This window comes from Camelus ferus, chromosome 23 (genome assembly GCF_009834535.1).
Source record: "Camelus ferus isolate YT-003-E chromosome 23, BCGSAC_Cfer_1.0, whole genome shotgun sequence".
Lineage (NCBI taxonomy): Eukaryota > Metazoa > Chordata > Mammalia > Artiodactyla > Camelidae > Camelus > Camelus ferus.
In genome coordinates this window covers 21832397-21857679 of record NC_045718.1, presented here as the reverse complement: position 1 = coordinate 21857679, position 25283 = coordinate 21832397, and the positions used below count along the sequence as shown (strand labels likewise).

Genomic DNA, 25283 nt, shown 5'->3' with positions numbered 1-25283 from the left:
ATGAATAAAAATGTGAATGTACTTAATGCCACTGAATTGTATACTTAAAAGTGGTTAAAATGGTAAATTTTATATTATGTAAATTTTACTACAATAAAAAATCAAATGAGAAATACTTATGTGGTAAGTTCTTTTATGATTTTGACCCAAATGCCATATGCTCAAGAAAATACAAAAAAAAAAAAAAAAAAAAACCAAAACCCAACAAAACAAAGCAACAGCAAAAAAGTATTACCCACAGCATTAGAAATACTAATATTTCTAATATACACCATCAAGTAAAAACAGACTTAGATTCATCAACCCCAAAGCCATTTATCCTGTGTTTATTACTAAAATAATTCATGTCCACCCTGATTATGAATGATGTATTTACATTAAGCCCAAGTTCCAAACATACAGAAAGAGACGGAGAAATTGAAGCAATGGCATTATGTCAACACACTAACACAGCAACCATCTGTTAACATTGTTCTTTGAATCTGAGGGACCAAAATCATGTGGTAGGGCTGGGAGCCTCACCTTAGTTGTCCTACTTTCATGTCATAGGGCACTTCTGGAAGGAAGCTCTGGAACAGCCAGCTCTAACTACTTGCAGATTTCCTACCAGTCCTACACAGGAAGTCATTCTTGTGTCTCACCTGCATGAGTTCCTGTTATGAGGCCAGGGGGCTGGTGAGTTGAAATCCAGTTCCAGGGAGTGATGTCATCTTGATTGATCCTGGTGACCTGCTCCCCATCCTGGTGTTGTTGCAGCCCTTCAGCTGGGGTTCAGGTTATAAGGGGACCAAAAAGGAAAATGGGGGAGTAGGATAACAGAAAAAGGAAAAATGCTTGCACATTTCCTTTGTTTCACTAAAGCATTTTCTGCTTCCATTTAATTTGATGGGAGGACATGGCCGATGGCAGCTGGAAGCTGTATAGATGCTCTTGGAGTAGGGATATGCTCCCACAGAGACCTCAAAAATACAAAGAATTAAAAAAAAACAGAAAACTTTCATTATATTTGTGGCTCCTAACTTGGAAATAGTGACTTATCCTTTCTTTTTTGGATAAAGTTAAAAAATTGACATTCACTTACAGAAAATTTTTAAATTGTTATAAACAATGCATGACTACAGGAGCCATGTTAGCAACAGAAAGAAATTACAAATGTTGGGAGATACATAAATACTCATATTCTTTCTATACCATGTCAAGGAGATTAGGAGGTCAAACCTGGAAATCTTGTCAATAAGTAATAAATTAGGATTGCCATTCAATTCCATTTAGATGAGATCCTTTGGTTCTTAGGATACTAAGCCAAAAAACTAAAATGAAGTCCAGCATAATAAGAAGCAGAAATTGCTAACATTCCAAAATGAAAGGAAGAGAGGCTTTTAAAAAAAAAAAATCTTAAGCAATTAAATGAAAGAGAGATTTAAAGTTTTACCATGTTTATTTTACATCATTATTCTTTAGTTCTTATTAAGTTGGTACAATTTGGATAAATAAATACTCCCTTCCCTTTTTCGCTGCATATGTATTAGTAGGGGTAGGAAGAACAGAATATGAGAGAACAGGCAAAGGGAGTAGACAGCAGAAAGATAAAGCTGGAGAGAGAGACAGAGTGTTTATATGAACCCTTCTGTTAGCAGTACCAACCAGCAAAGTACAAGGAGGACAACGTGGAGTGTTTTCTTCTCACATGGACTTCTGAAAGAATGAATATGGGGCCACATTTGATATACATTAAATACATAGCATGGTGGTTCAGGTTTTCTATCAGATATGATGTGTATATTCTTTTTTTCTTGCTTTTTAAGCTCCATAGATGATATTATTCATGAAGCACTTTTAGTATACTATTCAGCAAATATTAATTTGATCATATTACACCAATCTCGGTTAGCAGAAAGCACTGTCAGCTGCCACGTAAGGTCCTCCTTTCAGGCAACACTTCATCCTACACTTGGAGCTTCACGTCAGAGGAAGTTCTGGAAAGGCATTCCTCTTTCAGTTGGGTTTACAATTCATCTGCAACACTAAATGCAGATAAAATAAAGATCAACCTTGGTGAAAGGTCTGTACGTAACAGCCCCTTGCAAATGTAGCCAATCCTGTCGAGACAGTAACTGTAAAGGAATTGTTCTCTTTCAGCCTTTTCTTCCCCCACTTCCTCTAAAGATCTTCATCCCAATGCTTTGGTGCTCCATATGTGACCGTGAGGCAGAGCTGCCTCTGTGCTGGAGACGCCCGTCACAGAGGAGATCAGAATGTGTGCAGACAACCCTGCATTATGTTCATCTCATCAGTTCTGCCCAATCCACAGGGGTAAAAAATGGATGAGATTTGATATCTTCAACACCAGCAACCCCAGCACCAAGACGCTCCACAGGGTTGAACTGTAAGAGCTAAAAAAGAAGAATTTAGTGAGTAATAAGACTCCAACTAGAGAATCAAAGGAAAATAAAAATATATGAAAGGAAAGAACTTCTAAATTCAACCCCAGTAACAAATGGACTTGATTAACAGCCAACTGACTATTTTTCCTTGAAAGGGAAGTATGTCTATAAAGTCACTCTAGCTGTGGAATGGTGGGGAATATATCTTAGTTTATAGTTTTTCACCTGATTTGAAATATGACCTTGAGTAACTCACTTTGTTTCTCATCCTCATATAGTAAAACAGGATAGTTACACCTATCAATGTCCTACTCCAAAAGTACAATTGTGATATTAATTAGATATTGAACCAAATTCTGAGAGATCCATTTACTCCTTTCATGATTAGAAACTTTGGGAGGCACAGTAAGTCTTTCAGCCCCTAATGAATTACGTATGCATTGGACTAAACTTTACCTACGGTCTGAACAAGCCAATTCGTATTCCAAAATCGCTATCTTGAAATAGCTGACTCAAATGAAATAATCTGATCCAATGATTGCAACATGTTTTGACTTCTTCACTGATAGGAATCGGGTATAAAATAAGTTAATAATGTTATATGCCACAGGATTAAGTTGGGAAAATAAAAGTAGTCATATACGATTGAGCCAACTGCATGATTCTCAGCAAATTTGAAGAGTTGTGCAACTATCACCACAATCCAGTTTTAGAACACTCTGATCACCCTAAAAAAGATTCCTTATGCTGTTTGCAGTTAATCCGCATTTCCATCCCCAGCCCAAGGCAACCACTAATTTGCTGTCTCTATAAACTTGCCCTTTCTGCATATTTCATATAAATGAAATAAAATATATTGTCTTTTGCAGCTGCCTTCTTTCACTTAGCGAAATGTTTTTGAGATTCGTCCATGTTGCAGCAGGTATCAATAATCTGTTCCTTTTTATTTCTGAGTAACATTCCACTATTTGAATATAACACATTTTTTAATCTATTCACCAGTTAATGGATATTTGGACTTTCCAGGTTGAGGCTATAATGAATAATATTGCTATTAACATTCACATATGTCTTTCTGAAGACACGTTTTCATTTCTCTTAAGGACATTCCTAGGAGTGGGATTGGTGGGTCACGTGTTAAGTTAATGTTTAGCTTTTTAAGAAACTGCCAAACTTTATCTAAAGTTGCTGTACCATTTTACATTCCCACCAGCAATGTATGAGAGTTTCAGTTTCTCTTTATCCTCATCGACACTTGGTACTGTCTATCCTTTTCATTACAACCTTCTAGTGGATATTAGTGGTATATTATTATGACTTAACTTGTATTCCTTAATGACTAATGGTGGTGAGCATTTTTTCATGTCCTTCTTAACCATTCATATAGCTTCCTTGCTGCATCTTTGCCATTTTTACACTGAGCTGTCTGCTTACTGAGTTAAAAGAGTTCTTTATACATTCTGAATACAAGTCTTTTATCAGTTACATGATGTGCATATAGTTTCTCCCAGTCTGTGGCATGTCTTCTCATTTTCTTACTGTATCCTTTGAGGTACAAGAGTTTTTAATTTTAATGAAGCCCACTTCATCATTTTTTTTTCTTTTATGGATCATGTTTTTGGTGTCATATCTAATAATTCTTTTCCTAACCCCAGGTCATGAAGATTTTCTCCTGGTTTTTTCCCCTACAATTTTTATAGTTTTAGCTCCTACATATAGTTCTATGAGCTATTTTGAGTTAATTTTTACATATGACATAAGGTAAGGGTCTTAGTTCATTTTGGTTTTAGCATGTGAATATTTAATTTTTTCAGCACTGTTTATTGAAAAGACTTTTTTTTCATCATCAAATTATCTTGGCGCCTTTACTAAAAAATCAATGGACCATAAATGTAACAGTTTATTTCCGAACTCTCAGTTCCATTCCATTGACCTATATGCCTATCTTTGCTCTAATAACACAGTAATTAAATAGTCAATGTGGCTTTATACCGACTGTGGAAATTTGGTAGTTTAAGTTCTCCCTCTTTGTTCTCTTTCAAAATTGTTTTGGATATGCTGGGTCCCCTGCCTTTTCATATACATTTTGGAGTAAGATAAGGTTTCCCAATTTTGTTGATATTTTCAAAGAACCAACTTGTGATTTAATTTTTCTCTTCTAGTCAACAAAAATTTTCTCTTTCATTGATTTCTGCTTCCTTTCTTCTGCTCTCTTTGGATTTACTTTGCTTTTCAGTTTCTTTTTCTAGTTTCCTCAGTTACAAGGTGAGATTTCTATTTAAGATCATTCCTCTTTTCCTGTATGTGTCTAAAGCCATAAATTTCCCTCAAGAACTGATGTAGCTGTATCCTATAAATTTTGATATATTGTATTTTTTTTTCTCATTCCAGTAAAAACATTCTGTGGCTTCTCTTGGGATTTTTTTCTTTGACTCAGGTTATTTAAGAGTGTGTTGTTTAATTTCTAAATACCTGGTGTGGGTTCACTAGATCTCTTTCTGTGGATGATTTCTAATAAAAAATTATTATGGTCAGAGTATGCTGTATAATTTCAATCCTTTTAAATACTGAAACTTGTTTTATTACATAGCAGATGATCCATCACGGAGAATGTTTCATGTACATGTGACAAGAAGGTATTCTGCAATCATTGTTCTATATAAGTCAGCTAGAGTTGTTTAATAAAGTTGTTAGGTCTTCTCTATATTGTTGCTGATTTTCTATCGATTATCAAGAATGGGGTATTGAAGTTTCCATTTATTATTACTGGATTATCTATTTTTTCCTTCAATTGGTCAGATTTTGCTTCATATGTTTTGAAGCTTTTATTAGAGCATAAACAATTATAATTGCTGTATCTTTCTACATGTTGACCTCTTCATCATTATAAAACATCTTAGTCCCTGGAAGTCTTTTGTCTTCACATTGATTTTGTCTGGTGTTTAATATAGTCACTTCAGCTCTCCTATGACCTGATTGCATGGTTTATCTTTTTCCATTCTTTTTCTTTCAGCCTATTTGTGTCTTAGAATATAAGTGTGTCTCTCGTACACAGATACTTGGATTTCAGTTTTTTATCCAGTTAACAATCTCTGCCTTTTGTTTGGCATGTTTAGACATTCACATTGAATGTAATTATTGACATGGTGGGTTTATGTTTGCCATTTTGCTACTTGTTCCCTCTATTGTCTTTTTTGTTCCTCTTTTATTGCCTTCTTTTGTGTCAAATACTTTTTACTATACTATTTCAGTTCCTCTATTAATTTCCTTTTACTATTTTTTCAGTGGTTGCTGTAAGGATTACAATACACTTCTTAATTTATCACAATCTACTTCAGATTAATATTAACTTAGGTCCAGTGAAATGTAGAAACTTTGCTCCACTATAGTTCCATTCTTTCTGCCCTCTTTTGTCTTTTACACTCATTAAATTCTGTATATTAAACCTATACATATATCATAAACCTATCAGCACAGTGTTGTATATATTGCTTTATACAAACTTACGTTTTTTAAAAGAAGTTGAGAAGAGAAATACTGAATCATTTCTATTCATATATCATTCCAGGACTCTTCACTTCCTCTTATGAATTCAGGTCACTATCTGATAACTGTTAGCCTAAGAACTTCCTATACTATTTCTTGTAAGACAGGTCTGCTAGCAATGGATTCTCTCAGTCTTCACCTGGGAATTTCTTTTTTCATTTTCATTTTTGAAGGGTAATTTTGCTGGATACAAAATTTTTGGTTGAGAGTTACTTCCTTTCAGCACTTTAAATATGTCATTCTGGGGTCTCCTGTTTCCCATTGTTTTTGATGAGAAGTCAGACATCAGTGTTCCCTTGTATACAATGAGTTGTTTGCTTTGGCTGCTTTCAAAATTTTTCCTCTTTTGTTTTTGTCTTTCAACAATTTGACTATAACATCTCTACGTAGATCTCTTTATATTTTCCTACTTAGGGTCCACTTAGCCTCTTGGATGTATAATAATGTTCTTCATCAAGTATGAGATGTTTTAGCTTGTTTCTTAAATATTTTTTGTTGCCCCTTTCCCTATTTCCTCTCTTTTTGAAATCTCCATTATATGTATATTGGTATATTTAATATAGTCTTACAGGCCTCTGTATCCCTGTTCATTTTTCTTCAAATTTTTGTGTCTGTTTTTAGAATGGGATAATTACTATCATTCTGTCTTCAAGTTCTTTGATTCTTCCTTCAGCTATCCCAAATTTGCTGTTGAGATGTTCCAGTTAATTTTTCCCCCTACTTAATTCTTCATTTTAATTATTGTACTTTTCAACTTGAGAATTTCTATTTGGTTCTTTTTTTTCTTTTACTACAATTTTTATCCCCTTGCTGAGAATCTCCATTTATTGATTCATTACTGTCTTATTTTCCTTTAATGCTTTAAATGTGGTTTCCTTTAGTTCCGTGAAAATATTTATAACTTCTTTGAAGACTGTTAAATCCAAACTCTGGGGACACTCAGAGTAATTTCTATTGACTGCTTTTTTCCCATGCATATGGGTCATACTATTTTGTTTCTGCAGATATCTTACTATATTTTGCTGAAAATCAGATATTTTAGACAACATATTTTCTCTAGAGTCTGATTTTTTTTTTCTCATGAAGACTGTTATCATTAACTGTTGGTTGGTTTATTCTTTTTCTGGTAACTTGTTTCAGCTAGACCTGCTTCCCCACACCCCACTGTAACAAACACAGGTTGATATCTCTGCTCATTTTTTTTTTCTCCTGTTTTCATCTTTAAGCTTGGTTTCCTAAGCGTCATCCCTGTGTCTGCATAGCTTAGTGGTCAACCAGTGATTGAAAAGGAGTGCATTCAAATACCTCAGCCACTAATGCTTCCATCCTATGCCAATGGGCAGGAGAATATGTTCAAAATTTAGGCCACTTTCTTTCCCTGTTCCCATGCACATGAAGACAGCCTCAGTGTTGGTCCTCATGACCTGCCCCAGTCTGGCAGAACCTTCACACCTGACCATGCAGGCAGGGGATAGGAGCAACTCCCAGGCAAGAATGTCACAGAGTCCCACTGTTCTTTCCCAAAGTTCAGCTGTTTTTCAAGCATAAATACGTTCCAGATTGTTGTATCCCTCTCATCAGTTTCCAAAGCACTAGATGGTTCTTTCTGCCAACTCCATCCAACTCCACAATTTCCTTTTTTGAGAAGAGAATTTGCCAACCTCTTCATACCTATAGCCATTCACATTTGCGAATATTCCTATAACAAATAATTTTTTTTTGAAGAATTTAGCCAACTGCAACTGAAATATTTAGGTGATTACTTTACACTAATGGTTCTATACCTATAGGAAATTCCACTATTCAAATTAAACTTAAACTTTCATTTCTTCTTTTTCCTCTATCTCCATTTGTTCTTTCAGTCATGATTCATTAATTCAATTATTTATATAAAAATATCAATTGATTTCCCATTATGTGCCAATCCACTACTTTTTTAGATCTTTTCAACCTGTATCACCAGCAGCTGCCTTACTCTTACGTTAGCAGTCAGTCCTATAATTCAACTACATGCTTCATCAAATTACAAATTGGTATATGTCATGAACCTTTAATGTTGCCCTATCAATAATAATAATAATACGAAACATTTACGTGACACTTATTGTGTGTCAGGCATTATTCTAATCACTTAACAGAGGTTAATTCGTTTAAAAAATTCACACAACTCTATGAATAGTTACTTTTATTATCTCTGTTTTATAGATGAGAAAACAGACTCACAAAAATTAAATAACTTGCTTAAGATCATATAGGTAGTAAGCAGCAAGGACAGGATCTGAATTCAGGTATGAAGTCTCCGGAATCCATGCTCTTGATCACAACATTACATTGCCTCATGAGTGTGTGATCTGCAAGTGCCAAGGATCTATTACTTCACTTTGATATTATCAAATCCACAAGGGGAGTGAAGCATATACTTCAAAAGGCTGTACTCACAGTCTTTTCACTTGGAATTATTGTATCTAGCATTCAAAATGACTGCTTTTTATTAAAGCTAACTGGTCAAAGAATTTTTATATTAGAAGTTGCTAAACTGTTAAAAGAAAAGCTGCTATTACAAAACAAACATAAGAAATCCTAAATGTATCAAATCCATTTTCAAAATCAGACAATTCATGTCTACTGACTAAAATGTGGAAGGCAGCAGACATTTTACTATAAATGTAAAATATCAAACATTGATAAGAATTAACTGTAACTGTAGCATATTTTTTAATATTTCAGGAAACATATAAACATGTAAGTTCTTTCTTTCTTGTTATAATTGGCTTTTCTGCACCTATTTTTTCCAAAACATGAGCTCATTATGAAATTCCAAGAAAGGTTTATATTCTGACTTTTACTAAAGTCAATTTACTTAGTTCATGGACTCGTCTACAAATTTGCAAGTATAAATCTATAGGCAAAAATGTAACTGTTTCATCCATGACTGTCTTGCTTATTCTGCCATTTTAAATACTATCCCAGGCCTCCTGAGGGGTCACACAAATATTCTATTGCTTAAGAGAACATGTCAACTGACGGCAAAACCAAGACAGTCACTGCCAACCTCTTTTCTCCTGAAGAATAGGCAATAAAGCTGAGCAATGGAGACACAAATTTGTTTTGAAAGTCTTTTTTCTCATATACCTTTCAACTGACAAAGCAACTGGGACATAATGAACTACATGTACACTGTGAAGCACAAATATACATGCTCTGAGGATTTGTAAAGTGTAAATACCTTTTTACTTAATTGCACTTAAACGTAACTATGTTCACTTTAGCACTCTTCACTTGGACTGAGGTGCCTGAACCACTGGGTACAGGGGATTATGAAATCTAGGAAAAAAGCAAGGAGCTGAAAAGACCAAAGAGGAAAAAATCTCCCCAAAGCAGAATTATTTCCATATAAATCATTCTGTGATTTTTAAAAATGACCTCTATGAACTGTGAGGTAGTGGAAGAGGAAAGTCAAAATGACAGATTGCTAATCATGCCAAGAGACCCCCTTTCCCTTTCCTGATGATGCTTCCTCAACATGAGTGGTAGTTTCCTTAGGCACGCCAACGACGGAATGCTCTTCCACTATATGAGCTATACATATCTGCATGTGGGAAATTAACATACCTTAAGCTCAGACTCCTTTACAATATAATTTCTAAGAGATAGGAGTAGCAGACCTTAATTAATGTGGCAAATTCTATTCTCAATATTATATAATAATGACTACTTCTAAGAAAGAAAAACAAAAAAATAGCAGTTCCTAGCCTTCCTTAAACTATTTAACAAAGAAATATTCTGAATTTACCTTGTGCCACAGAAAATAAGATGAAATCAAATGAGTAAGTGTCCTTTTTCCCCATTAGAATGAAAAGTTCATGTATCTTTGCATTATCTCTTAATCCTTTTGCAAAGAGCTCAGGGTACTCTCATCTCACTATTTCCAATCTGATTATGTTTCTTTTTATTTTATATACTCTGGGCAAATTAGTCTTCCTGAAGCACAACTCTGATCCTTTCACTCTTCTGCATAAAAACTCCAAATCTCTATTTTTTTTTACTGAATTAAATGCTATCATTTTCCCCTGGTGCTCATGATAACAGAACCCCTTAAGAGAACCCCAACTTCTCTTTCCACACTCATTTACTGCTATTACTCATCCCTATGTTCATCCCTGTACTCTGGATAAACCGAACTTTCCAATTCCCAAGTTGAGGCTTTCTGACTCCTTCCGTGCCTCTGTTCAAGCTGTGATTTCCATCTAGCTCTTCCTCCACATCCAACCCTGCAATGCTGCAGTTCGGGCTAAGGCCCCACAAGAGTAACACCCACTGCACAAAACCCTTCCTAATACCACCGCTGCCTCAACTGTAACACCTCGTTACCTTGACTTGCCACAGTACACTTTAACCCTCTCTGATGGCCTTTGTCAAATCTACCTGTGACACAGTTATCTGGGAGCCTTACCTTTGCAGCTTATGACACTATGCCTTGCACAGATTTGTTGAACGGAACCAAAATCACTCTTCAGGTGAATACTAAGTGATTCTCTTCTTAATATCTTCTCCCCTTCCCTTCTTCCTTTCTTTCTTTTTTAAATTTTGTTTTCCCTGATTTATAAAAATAATTCACATTTCCTTAAACAAAAATTTTAGTTCTTGATCTTTTTCAAATAACCTTTCCCTTGATCTTTTCATAAAAGTATACGGGATCACAGGCCTGTCTAACTGTGAGCCTCTACGTCACAGTCCTAAACAAGCCTCAGTGTACTCATCAAAACTCCTTCTCCAAAACTAGAGGAGCATTTTAAATGTGGGGAATCAGTTTAAGAAGCTCGCTAGAGTTCCAAGCCTACCTCTGGGATACTGAACTGTAATTATCAGTAATCTCTTTCCTCAAAGCCACCAGAAGTACACTGATACCAGTATTCAAGTTCCATGAATGGATCTACGAGTGACCTAACTTGGCAAGATTTCCTACCAACTTCTCTCCTAAGTAGCCCATTCCTAAGTTTATAAATATGAATCAAAAATTGAAAATAGCCATTCATATAGGGTTACAAAATATAACAGGGCAGCTCCAGACAAGCTAAAAGCAATACTGAAATCTTATGCCTACACAGATATATGGAACTGACTAAACATTAGCCTGGATTTCCGAGGGGAAAAAAATTAATACCAACAAGCTTTAACTGTTCTGACATCATCAATACTTAGATAACAGCAGAAGCCTAAAGACACACAGTACTGATTCTGAATTTGTGGTTAGTAATGGGTCTTTCTTGCCCAAAACTAATTTCTTTAAGGTTTTGGAGCTTGGAGCTGTGGACTCTGTTAATTTGCATGGTTGATATACTTGGCCAATAGGTCAATTAAATTACCTGTTGAATGAGTGAGCGAGCCTCTTCAGAGACACATTCTGGCATGTTCAAAGTAGTGTGAGTATTTATTCCTGCTGGATGGCACTCAACCAGAGTCTGAAACAATCAATCAGGTACACTTCTTATCCCAAATACCATCACATTCTGTTCCATCAGAATATGGACAGCAAATATGGAGAGCTCAACGACCAACCTAACTGGAGGTGCAGTAATCAACACAGTGCCCTCTAAGCAGTTTAGGAAAAGGACTATGAGCCTGCAGAACTTCTAACTGAAATACAGGCAGTCATCAAAATCCCATCACAAGCTTACGCTTTTCGCCCTTTTCCCTTAGTTATAAAGATGCCTAATAACAGAAAAGCTTACATTACATCCAAAAACTAAAAAGGACTTGATAGCACTGAAATTTTTTAATGTTCTTAAAAAACCTTCCAAGTTGAAAATTTGTTAATAATAATGCTTTATATATGTATAGCACTGCATGGTTTAAATGTACATATAGGCGATTTGTATATTCTACGACAGTGTTACGAGTTCAGCATTAACTACATATTTAAGGTAGGTAACCACTTACAAAAGTATGACTGTTCATTTCTCTATTTTCATCCAGGAGGCAATCTGCACAATACTCTACTAAAGTCTATTAACTACTAACCTCAAACATCTTACTTAAAAGTTATTGATCAGAGGGAGTATAAATTCTGTCCTTAAGCTAGAATGGATAGGAAAAATTTACAGTATTGAGAAAAAAGATAATGTTACCTTTAATATCTACACTTGCTTTCTAAAATGATAATCCCCTCATGGTTTCAGACTAGGTGTTTAAAACATACAGAAAATTCTAATGAATCCATGTATGAACCTTACAAATTTAACTGTTAAAACTGAACCACAGAGAAAGAAGAAAAAGAATGTCTCGTCTTATATCTCACTATGTACAACCATTGTGACATAACAGAATTTCACTATCAATTTGTTCAATGTAATATAATTCTACTTTTACAAAAATCTGAAATCTTGATAAACTTGCATTTTTCTGCACCCCTCCATTTTTGGTATCAAGTTTTTCTTACTTAGTCCATGATCTAAAAACTAGAGGCAAAGGCTAAATAGTCTCAATTTGAAATCAAGGTAGCATCTGGATAGACTTATTAAACATCCAGGTCACTGCTTACCTTGCCAGTGAGAAGTTCAAAGAGGACAGCACCCAAACTCCACCAATCACAGGCTTCAGTTTCTTCTGTGATGGCTCCAACCTCTAAACACACCAAAAAAGGTTGATATTAAAATTCCAAAGGTCAATTAAACTTTCAAAATTAACATGTATTTTGCAAGGTGACCTTTTTAATGCTGAGAGAGCACATACTAAATACTACTGGGCTTTCAAAATTCCTGAAAGTTACTTATCCCTTTGGTCACCTACTGTGGTTGCATTTTTTTATGCAGTCACATATTAAACTGAGACATTTGTTCTTTAGTTGATGGAGGGACACCTTCAAGATGCTTTACTTGAAAGTTACAGGAAACTCCTAGATCAGCATTTTGCTTAATTTTTTCAAATTTGAGAATGTATATGACCTATCTCGGGGTCATTCTTTGTTTTAGAAATAAAGACTCTAGGTTTCAGAAGGTACTTCAAAAATTACTGAAACCAGTATTAATTATCCTTTTAGTTATAGGTTAGAAACCAGAGAGGTGAAATGCCTTGTTCAATGTCATACAGAAAATCAGCAGCAGAACTAAGACCCGGTTTACAGTATCATCCCTCTCCTATCCTATATAATCAATTGTTTTCAACTAACGGAGGAGCATGTGAAATGCAAATTTACCCACTTTGTTATTTAAAAGCACAGGTAGATATGCTGTTTTAAGCCACATCTGGAACTACTGGCTAAGATAAGGGCTTTTAGAGTATCTCCAAATGAGAATTTTATTTGTGTTATATCTACCTCTCATCAGCACAAGTTCTGGAAATGTGAGTTTTCAGGTATCATCTTTCAGGTTCTTCTCTACCAATCAGCAATAATAACTTCTCATTTCACCATTTTTGAGGCTTTTAGCCCTTAAGTCATGTTTGATGTCTTCTTGTCCTTTTCTAGTAACATTCAACTAGTCACTACGTTTGAGAAGTACCTGCCCTTTCATTTGCATTTGACTGACAAAACACACTCATTATTTGTCTGCAGGTAGCCCACACCTCACAACAATACTGTTGAAGAGGTTTTAAGCAGGTAGGTTGGAACTTGGACAATATGACTGAAAGTGGTGCTCAGGTGCCCAGCCTTTTAACCAATACTTAGCAAATCTACTGTGTTGGAGAACCAAAAAAAATAATAATAATAATAATTAACATAGCTTGAGTTTTAAGTCTTGAAGCAAAGGTCATATGGGCCAGGAAAAGAAAAGAGCCGTCCCTATGCAAGACAGTGGAATGACTCCACCTCAGCAACCTTCCTCCGAATCCCTGTCCTTACGCCATTCTGGGTTTCAGACGGCCTGGGTGGAACCACACCCTTCACAGCAGCCCCTGCCCGGGCTTGCTCTCTGCTGTGCTTCATGCCAGATCACACCCTCCAGGCTCTAACTACCTGCTCTCCGCTAGGTGGTAAGAAGAAAACATACATATTTTACTAACTTAAATTGTTCTATGAATGACCAGAAGTCTCCTAATCCTCCAAGAGCCATGTGCAGCTTGTTTGCTAAACTGAGAACTACCCTACTATCTAACAACAGAGGTCTAATTATACGTCGTGTGGCACATTATCATGATGAAATACTATGTAAGCATTTTAAATGTATTCATACAAGGTTTAAGTGTATAAGTAAACGTCTGGTTATATTAAATTTTAAAAAACAAGCTATAAGACAATAGAATCCTAATTTTAAAAGTATGTATTTTTTAAAAAGACCAGTGAGAAACTACGACAATGTTTTAGCGGCTTGCCTCTGGGATACCATTCCTATACTTATTAACCCACATGAATAGTTAAGCGGTGCAATTTTAAATGTACAGCAAGATGACATGACAATAAGCAGGCTTGTTGGAGCCAGGAAGACGAAGTTACATAGGCCAGCCCTCCCTCAGAGCCTACAGTCTCCTCTACAACTTTAATGTTATCGTGTGTTAGAGACAGCAACGGACTAGGAAACGGAAATCCTGGGTTAAGAGCCTTGAGGAAGTCACCTGATCTCATCAGCAACACCAGGGTTAGATCTGAGGGCCTCTGGATTAAATTTAGCTATAAATGCTACAATTTTGATACTTGGGGATTTCAGAAAATAGTGATTCCCTTGAGGGATAATTCCTTAGCAGCTCTCATTCAAAGTGTTTACGCAACCCCTCCCAGATTCAAACACATTGCCCCCACCCCTACTCCCAACCTCCCCAGAGACAGCCACCATCACCTCAGAAGTGTGCTCCAGAAACTTTAGAAGGGATGTGTGTTCTTATAAACTTTAGAAAAGTAAAAGAAATTCACCATAGCCCTGTCATCAAATATAGCCTTTTGCACATTTCCTTCCAGGCAATGGATTACATCATTTCCCTGTTCTGAAATGGCTTGCCACTGACCATTAAATAACATCCAAATGTCTTGCTTAATCAGGAATATGTATATTCAGGCCTCCATGAAGTCTCAACCCATCAGATGCATTCAACCAACATACACAAACTGCACAAACCAGGCGCTAGGCTAGGCCTAGTCTGTGAAGACGGAACAAGAGACCCAAGTAGGCCCTGAAGACAATTTACTCTCCGTGTTCGGCTGGCTCCCTACCTAGCCCAGGACGCACCAAGTGGCACCTGGCAGAACTGCTGGCGACGCTCTAGCTCTGCCAGCCTGGGACTATTTCACTCTCTCCCCAATTCTTTTTGCATCCTTCCTTGATCTTCCCTTCTTTCTTCCACTGACAGCCTGCTGCTTTCCCCCTCCTCTTTTTCTGTCTTTCTTCCCCTTCTTGGAGGTCACCACTTAACCTTTTAGTGGAGTTCAGGCCTAGAGATCCAATCTAAGAAAAACAGCTTCTGAAAGTAGGAAGGCAACGAGTCTCAACGTTGTCTTTAATCTGATAGGGCTAAAAAAGAAGGACAGCAACTTTGAAAAGTTAGATTTTTTCCTCATGGAAATCTGGGGAGGGGAGGTGAAAACTGAACACATTTTAAATCCATCCCATTAACAGCACAGCTTGAATCACTATTTCTCAGAATGACTTTATATTAAGCAAGGATTCTTTAATTTATGTGAAAGTAACATCATGACTAACTGTCCTTGTTTAAATAGATGACTCTGAACAAAGAGCTCTGTATTAGATAAGATACAAAGAAGAACTTCCTAATGGCTAAGGAAACTAAACATTAAAACAACTGGAAGCAGGTACTCATAAAATTTTCCTTTAAGGTTTTAAAACAGAATTTTCACTTTCTTTTAATAATCAGAATGAAGGATTTTTGTTGTCTTTTCAACATCCCTTATAGATCAATAATTCTTACATTAAAATTTTAAAGATACACCCTGAAATTGCACTGCCAAAAAGAAGCCAGAGGTTCTGTGCCCATCAAAACCAGTACTCTGTAACTGCTTAACTGGCAAAATCTATACAAAAATGTAAGCATAAACCAAGAGTACTGACTTATATATAAAGCTGCATGATTGCTACTCTAAATACAAGGTGAACAGTCAGGTATGTGTGTCCTATGTCAAAAGCAGAGAATATAAAGAAATACCAAATAAATTTGTGAGGCTATTTTTAAAGTATTACGTAGCAAAGCTGAGAAGCCTCTTTCAACTCCTACCTTGAATTTTTAAAATCTTTGGGGAAAAAGCAGAAAAATATTCTGAAAGATAAATTCAACTCTGTTTTGTCAACTTCCAAAATATTTTCCCTGTAAGACCCACTGTGTTCGGTTTCTGTGCACGCCCCTTCTCCTGACACTCCATCCTGTATTTGCGGTTTCCAGGGCGGTAAAGCAGCATCCTTATTCTCCGCAAGTACAGCAGCGCTACAGACAGTGAGCAAATAAACTACTCCCTACGAAAACAAACAAATTCTCAGATTATTTCCACAAAAGCTCAAAAAGAGATGGTGACATCACAGAATCTTGGATTTTTGTCTTTGAGTCAGACACGTGCTGACAGGGCTCCAGCTGTGCTTCTGTTTGAGTCTGGCTGAGTGTTTCAGCTGCTCTGAAAACGAGGACAGCCAGACCTCTAACAATCCCTCTACCTGTAATTTTACAATCCTGAAAGTGTTTTCAAAAGCACTCAAGAGCCTTTCTCATAACTTCTTCTCCCTCCATTAACCTAAGATGCCCAAAGAGTGGGATTATGCTAAAATGGGCCAGCATTCCACAATCTTCCTTCTTCCTATGCACAGCCACCCTGCCCTGTCCCTGAGAGACCTGGTGGCAAGCGAAACGAGTCAGCGCCACTAAATCCAACGATTATCATCTTTTAATGTAAGGGAGACACAGAATCAGCTCCAGATTAGATTTCAACTCATCCAAATTTTTTTGAGGACAGCAATGGGAGGGCAGTCTAGTAAAATCCCAGACCTCTCATTTTAGTACTCTCAATTCCCAAATTCTAACACAATACTGACTCATACTAATGATTCAAATGATCATAATTCACAAGCGTATAAACAAGTTTAAATAAAACAATAAAGACACCACAACATAAAAACGCGCTTTGCCTACCTTTGTTTTACTCATGTTTAACACCTCATAGAACACTCTTCAACAAGCCAGGGTATTTTTCAGAAAAATAATGCTGCCTTGGTAACCCACACTGTCAAAGGGCTTGCTAAAACATAGAATAAGACAGTTTTACAGTCCCTATGATAGTCAGAGTTTACTAAGTCTCCCTCTTACCAAGCCAAAAATAATAATGTTAACCTGACCCCAAAACTGCACTATAATAAGCCTTGCTCCTGAAAAGTAAAGGAGCAAAAAGGCAGAAAGCTTGGACTCAGGAAACCATAAAATGTCTTTATCTGTATGAAAAGTGAAAGGAAAGCAGCAGAGTATACACTTTTAGACTTGAGGAAGTCTGAAAGACGCAGGAGAGACAACGTGATCTCAGCATTACTGAAATCACGACATACTCTATCCACCGGCCCAGGCCCTGCCTTTTAGGGCTGTACAGGTCATGTCACATGGATTTGTCAAAAGACATGGCTCAAAAAAAATTGCAGATAATGCTAAAACTGCGCTGGAAACTGTACAGAGAGCTTTAAAAGCTAGAAAATGTGTCTCAAACTCAGACTTTAAAAATGAATACCAACCTCTGTATAAAGCTTTAGAAAGATGAATCACCTTGCAGTTTAACCAACTGTAAATTCCTAAATTCGGGAATTTTCTTTTTACTTCACCGTCACTGTGCTTGGTAAATAAGGGAATTTGATATTCTGCATTTAGTTCTTTGATGGATTTGTTAAGGCACATTTTCAGACTGGTGATATCACTCGATTCTGTTCCATGGTTTTGTCACTGAGGGAGACCCAAACAGGTCCTCGCACCCTTTCCCTTACCTCAACTGATAGTAACAATGAGCTGCCCACCCCCATTCCAGAAACCTCCGGAGACAATTCCATAACGCCTCCAGCTGCACATTCTGTTATTTCTACCTTCCTTTCAGGACGTAGTAGCAAACACAGTTAGTTCAGAATTTACTTAGCAGATAATTTCACATAGAGAAATTCTACTTTAATTTAGAACAAGTAGTAAATATTTCTCCTAAACTCCTTTCCTTAACTATACTTTTTATCTTAGAGGCCTCACTTCTCTTCACTCTCAAAGTTATAGTAATTCTGGAACTCTTATTAAGAGGTCAAATAAAATTCAATGAAAAAGCAACAATTGTTGCAAATAAAGTATTTACATCATAGTCAAGTTAAACCAACATTTAGATGCCGAAAGAATTAAGTCACATAAATGACAGAGCACTTTATCCAAATATCAGAATGATGGAACAACTTTAAAGGCACAGACCTATAGAATACAGTAAAGTGATAACCAAAACTAAGTATAGTTTTAGGGGAGAGGGGCAGTAAATATAGTTTTCTAATGCCACAGGATTTTTTTTTTCCAAAACAAGTTTTAAAATTTTTACTTTAAATACCTGACCTTAAGGATTCCAACTCTCTCTTTTAGGGGGGAAAAATTAGCTTTTAGAATAAAAGAGAGATCTTTGGTGAATAAAACAGTATAAAAACGAAGCCACAGTCTTATGAACCTTAAAATTAAACACCATGTACACTTTGACAGTATCAGGAAAAAAGCCGTGGTATCTAAATTTTCTATAAATTCTGTAAGTGTTCAGTAAGATTAAAATGCTGTTACAAATAGTTTGTTAACTTTCTTCCAGGGGAGTCAGATTTCATTAATGGCCTTAGATAGTGGAGAAAAGTTAAAAAAAGAAAAAACCTGATCTATCACTAGTGACATACTTGGACCAAGGAAAAGAACATCCTTCTTCTGCAACGAGCATTCCATGTTAGCGAGAGCATGGAGACATTAGTACTGTGTTCCTACACAGACAATCTTTCCCCGCAGCATCTGTTGCTAATTGAAAGGGACTAGAATTACAAAATTCTAGTCAATTTCCCTCACCAGCTCTTGCTGTGTATAAAGATTTTCTATGCAGGGGCTGAGCATTAGTCTTCCACTACAGCTGATGACTAAAGAGCTAAGAGAAAGCAGCACAGAAGAAAGCATTTATTTATATATATCCAACAATACATGGAACTAAACTGTGAGAAGAGGGACAGCTAAGCGTACCTTTTGTTAGCTTGGCAGATTATAATTCTATAAATATAACTATTCACCTATAAAAGTCTATTAACGTCCTAGATAATTAACTGTATAGGTCTTCTGTTTAGGCAATCCCTTTTTTTAATACAAATCTTCAAGATTAACTGTCAATACTAAACCAATTATGTCTTATTTCCAGCTCCTAAGCAGTGCCTGGGACACAGGAGGCACTTAATAAATGTTTGTTGAATAACCATATCCATCTTGTGTCTTGTGGCACAGTGCATTCAAAATACCTACAAAGAAAGGCCTCATCACATGAATTCTCTTTAAGTCTCATTGAGCACAGAGATCTACATCAAGTCCTTTTGTCCTCCACATGTGGTAGGCAAGAAAGCTTCAAACGTTATCAAAAGCATTTTCTGGCCGCTGAAGGGAACACAGATGAGAGCAGGCAAGGATGGAGGCCAGTCAGCTGAGGACTGCAGTGGTCCAGCAAGAGATGACGATGGCTTAAAGTGGGCTGTTTGAGTGGACAGCTGGACAGCTTTCAGAGCTCCCCTCTGTAGAGCACAGTGACGGCAATGGTTTGTCCTGGCACAGATGGCACATGGTAAGGATATAAAGCTGAAAAACCCTGGGGACAGGAAGAAGACAGGACTGGGAGATGACTCCAGGTTTCTCCTGCTCCTGTTCAATGTAAGGAATCCAGACACAGAATTACATGAAATGTGCTACAAATGTGTAAGCCGGCTATAATATCTGGACTAACTAGAGGCTGGAATTTGCATGTCTTAGCCCATCCTTTCAAATGGGCATTTTGCCCCCTTTTTTCTTACTTTATATTTATATATTTATATTTCAGAAAATGTTGGCTGCCCGATTATCTGTTCCATATTCCGTGAAGCCCTTCAACATTGCACTCAATTGATTATTCAAATGCCTTATTTGTGGAGTACAGCATATGAACTGTTTAAAAGTTGCTGGTATCACATCACTCTAACTCATGAGAATATTGTCCAGACAAGACCAACGGCAGAGGCTAGCACTTTCCCGAGGGAAGAGTCTGCGGCAGCTGGGGCTCTGGGCTTCTCCACAGCACCCCCTAGTGATGGGGAGATGCCATGCTGCTCCGCCTCCCACACACTTTCTTGGCTTTTCTTGGCTCATCCCAGTCTCCAGCCTTGCTTCCTGCCACCACCACGTTATTAATTCAGTTGGTTTTCAGGTAATCTAATTATATGAAACTCTGGTCCTTGATTCGTATTATGGAGACTTGAATGTTAAGGACACACCACACTCAGCTAATTCAGGCCAGGCTTGACAAAATACCCAATTCTGCTTTTCTCCCACTACCCAGCTCTGAATTTCTTGTTGTCGTGGTGACCTGGCAACCATGTTCTGAGCTTTCCTGCAATTATCTGCACTAGTTGGGTCAAGTTCTCACTGATTTAACTAGATTCAGCATTCCAGAGCCAAAAATTACTTATTCAAGAAAGTATGGGTATCATTACTGTACCGTTTTCTTGTGAGGTAAGATAAGAAACAGGTAACTACCATATGACTTCTGGTTGACTGATTATAATTATAATTCTGAGCTCTATACATTCTTGCTTAAGTCTCTCACACTGCATTTCTAGTAGGAAAAAAAACTAATAGCATGCTCCATTTTCCATTGATCATATCACAACAACTTCATTCGGAATAGCCATCCAGTGTCAGAGTGTTACCCAACCAAAGCCATTAAAGTTGATTGATGAGAAAAGGGCTAACTGAAAATTGTGAAAATGACAGATGCAGTTCTCTCTCTCTCTCCCTGCTGCTCTGCTGCTGCGTTAGGCAGGCAGAGCTGCACGCACTGCTATTAAAGGAGCTTCAGGAATTCTGCTTGCTTTATCATCAATTTTTTAAAACCTTACCATTTTTAAACATTTATTTGAAGGAAGTATTTATGAATAATTGTTTAGAAGGAGTCAGCCCTGGTTACTTCCTGGAGATTCAAACTGACAAGGTTTTACGTGGTATAAAAACTGATGATTTGGTCAAAGAAGCTGGCCAACAGCTCTGGTACATAATGTTGAACTCAGCATTACATCTTCTTTGTTAAATATCAGGGGTAAAGGATAGCTCACTTTCTTCTTTATGATAATATGGTGGCGAGGCCAATTAACTGAACAGTTGCCAAAAATCCATTTAGACCTTAAAATTAAGAAGCATTATTACACAGTAATTATTACTTAAAACTGTAAGTTTCTAATTTCATGTTCCTCTTCTAAAAAAGAAATTTGTCTAAGATCATGAAGAAAAAGATTTGGAGTAAATGAGAGGTGAAAATTAACTTCCTTTTAATAATCTAAAGCTTGAGGTAAACCCTCTATTCCCCAATGGCAGGTAGTACTATGAAATGCACAGAGTTACTGTTTTCATAAAGAAAAGGTGAAATGCAGCATCAATTCTTTCACTCTTATCAATTCTCTAGTTCTAACAGCTGAAGAATTTCTTCTCTTGAAATGGCCTGATGTGTTACATTCACTAAGATGCCAAATAACAAGGACTGAACACTCGTGATTACTCTGTCTCGTTCTCATTGCCAGAGACAAATCACATTCTGGCCTGATGAGAAGCATGGTTTCAGAACGGGTCTATTTCAATATGGAGTGATCTTAACATAGAGGTGACGGTGACTGGGCCATCACTGGCGGGTTGTGAGGGCTCCAAGACCACATCCTATCCTAGAGACAGACCCCAAGGTTCCAGACCCTCAAACATGTATAAAGTGACCCTTCAATTTTCTTTCCATCAGAAGGGTCTTGCCCTTCTGGATAAGGGTAAGACTTGAGTTGACCTGAACCTCTTTTTGCTTATCCTAACATACTCATGGCATAAGCTTCATCAGGACACAGGGTAGAGTGCACCAGGGAACTTTTGTCAGTGTAAAATTTTAAAATTCTGTGGCAAACTTGAAAAGATTCTGTTTCTCTTGAAGAAAATATAGATTTAGTTTTTGTAACATTAGGAACTAAAGGCAAAAGATTAAAAGTACTTGCTAATCATTCAAGGAAAACATTAAAACATTGACTATGTACAAGAGAGCTACTGTTGAAGTTTTGCTTAAGGGTAAATCAAACAAAAGAGTTACTGTTTGAAACATAATGTTTAAATATTAACCACAAATATTTTACTCTTTTTAAATTATTTCTATAGCTCCCTACTGCCTTTTTCTTCCTTCTCCTTTGGGGAAAAAACCAGACCAGACCAGAGATAAAGGCATAGCTCCTGATTATAACATTATTATTTCAAAATATATATCTGTATTCATTTGTTTTCTCTATCAATTTCATATTCCTAAAATTAGATTCCTCATACATGGTGAAGTTACCCAGGACCCAGAAATTCTCAGATCTAAATGACTCTTCTTTTAAATAATTTTTTTTGTTAAAAATTTTGGCTTCAAATTTCACCCTACTCAAAAGTTGTCTTGGCTTTTTCCCTCCAAGTGAAAATATTTTCAATAAACCCCTCATTACCACATAGTATACTTTATGTAAAAACTATAAATGAGCAAAAATAGAATACTTAGAAAGTTCTCCAAGTGAAATAATTCTTTTAACCCTACTGATGTCAGACAAGAAATCAGTATTTATTCTTGGGGGGGGGGGGGGAGAAATTCTTGCCTTAAGAAGATGGACTTGAATTTTGACAAAATTTTGTATAAAAAGGGTATTATATCATTTGACATCTGTGAACTTATGAATACCCAAAAAATCTATTTTGGCTAGATATAACTGTAGAATCCAGACGATGGGTAAATATGGATGCTAACTATACAATTCTTCCAACTTTTTTCTATGTTTGAAATTTTTCAAAATAAAACGTTAAGAAAAAAAGTTTTTAATATCTACTTTGCTATTGGTAAATTAAGGCCTAAAAAGCCTTAAATAACTTGCCCGAGGTCACACAATGAGTTAATGGCTGAGTTAGAAAAAAATCGAGTTCTGGTAATTCTCAATTCCATCTTAATATTCTAAATCTTAAACATATGATGATCTCATGTTTTTTTAAACCATCCATGGTCTGAGTCCTAGATCTAATTATCAAATACATAACTATCACACAGAGCACCATGCTTAAAAAGCAACTAATCGTGTGTAAACATGCCTATGGAGAAGGGCAGGGGAGACAATGCCCCAAAAATATATTCATGGATTATTTGATAAAGTCAGGCTAGAAGAGCAAAGGCTGATAGTAAATAAATGTCATGCTCTAAAACTGAATTTTGCAGATAGTTTTCAGCATGATTTTTCTATGTTTCACTTTTCACCGTCAGCTGTGAGCTGTTTCCAAGTGTGAAATCGCCTAAGAGAGGAAGCAAACCTGTCATTTGACATCTGGGAGCGTGGAGACTGGGCTGCAGTAAAAAAACACTTTGGACTTCTTCAATTTACAAACATATTCACCTATAAATTCTCAAGTGTGAAAAGTATTCAGTGAGAAATATCAATGTAAATTTCAAGCATGTATAAAGGCTCGTAATAGAGTGGAAAATGAAGGTGAAGGACACACTGATAGGACACCGTATCAACTTGTTAAGACAAGAACGGGAAACTTAAGTGATTATGTTAGCATAATAACTAACATATAAACAGTTTTATTCACTTGTCTTAGATTGCATGTTAAACTTTCAAATACAGTCTTTTGTGTTGTGTGTGCTTAATATTATAGGTTCTATTTCTAGCATTTTTTTTTTATGATGAAGAGTCGAGACTGCTAAGAAAAAAATACTGGTAAAAGAATAAATACTTCCTTGACATTTTACTTTTCCTGTATGTTAAAATACTGTAACAAAAACTTATTCTATATTATGATAAATTATTAGTTCCAGTGATATAGTCCATAAAATCTTTTCTGTATATGTGTGTGTTTATGTGTTTGTACAAACAAATAGAAATTAGGTCAGAGTAAGTACAAGGAAGTCCTCGAGAGGAATAACCAGTTTACTACAGTTATTCTATAATTCTCCAGATTATTCTATAATCTCTCCCAACAAAAATCAGGAGAATCTGTCTAAACATTTCTTAATGAAGTATCTAAAACTCTCCTAATACGGAAACTCGACAGTGTTATATGTATGTTGTCATGCTACACAATCTCTTCCTACTTTGGGGATTATTTCTTTGCTTTTTCTCTTCCTGAACTCTGCTCTGCATTTCTGTGCTATGAAAGGAACCCATTTACCATGAATGATGTTTATTTAAAATAAAATCTTTCTTGAGAACCATCCTAGATAATCTAAGAATGCAAAGTGAACCTAAAAGGAATGGCTTCTACTTTGAAAACAGGGCTGGGTTTGATCTGTGAATTCATACTCTCAAGACCCTCTTGATGGGCCTGCAGCTGCAGCCATTTATTTGCTGGCTTTTTCACAGATGTAGACAGAGAAAGCTCCATGGTTTTTGTCTTTTTGTTGTTGGATTTATTTTCTTTAATATAAAAAAGTGGCAACTTTTTAAAAAAGTTCTTCATTTTGTCGTAGAGATTTGTGAATATCGGACATCCCTGGTAGTATACGTTGTTGAAATGACTATGACTTTTTAAAATCTAAGATCACAAAGTTGGCAGAAACTATACTTAAGTAACAGAAGGTGATCATTTGCATTTCAAAATTTATCTGTCTTGGTTTTCCCCTCAATTAGACCAAAACATGTTGATTCACAGGTTTCTGTGTGTGTGTTTTCTTTTTTAAACTTATTTATAGAGCAGAATAATGGCCCCCCTGCTAGTCTGGCATTTGCTCAAGTTTCTGTCCATGTAAATCGAATCTGTTACTGGAAATTTTTCTCAAAATATAAAGGCACATCATCCACAAGATAAAAAGATACACTGCTGATATTATGAAGCGCAGGGCAGGTGGATAATGTTTTTAGGACAAATATGTGATAAGGATTCCCAGGAGGGAGGAGTGGTAGGGGTAGAGGTTGCATGCTGTTTAAACAGAAGTGAATCGTTCTCATCATAATCTTGTGACAACTTTACTTTCTAACCAAACATCAGCTGCTTAACGTGCTTTAGAGTTACTTGGACAATAATACTAAGGTTAGAGTTGGGAAATGGGAGGGCAAGTGGGACGTGGGAGGAAAATTACTTCAACCCTTAGTTGTTTCTAAGGGTAGATCAAAAGATGACTAACTACTCTATTTTCCTGTGTATTCACTGACTTATGATTTTTAAGCATTGAAA

At 36.4% G+C, this 25283-nt stretch overlaps 1 protein-coding gene across 4 annotated transcripts in view; it reads right to left on the bottom strand.

Moving 5' to 3' along the window:
• Nucleotides 1-310: 310 nt before the first annotated feature.
• The window catches only part of RPS6KC1 (ribosomal protein S6 kinase C1), a 142702-nt gene continuing 117729 nt past the window's right edge, over nt 311-25283 (bottom strand). For all 4 annotated transcript variants that reach the window (XM_006193290.3, XM_014566511.2, XM_014566512.2 and 1 more), the window contains 3 exons: nt 12472-12554; nt 11297-11392; nt 311-2393 (listed from right to left, as the gene is read on the bottom strand). In XM_006193290.3, coding sequence (XP_006193352.1) covers nt 2283-2393; nt 11297-11392; nt 12472-12554 — 290 coding nt within the window. In that variant the 3' untranslated portion in view covers nt 311-2282. The remainder of the gene's footprint in view (nt 2394-11296; nt 11393-12471; nt 12555-25283) is intronic.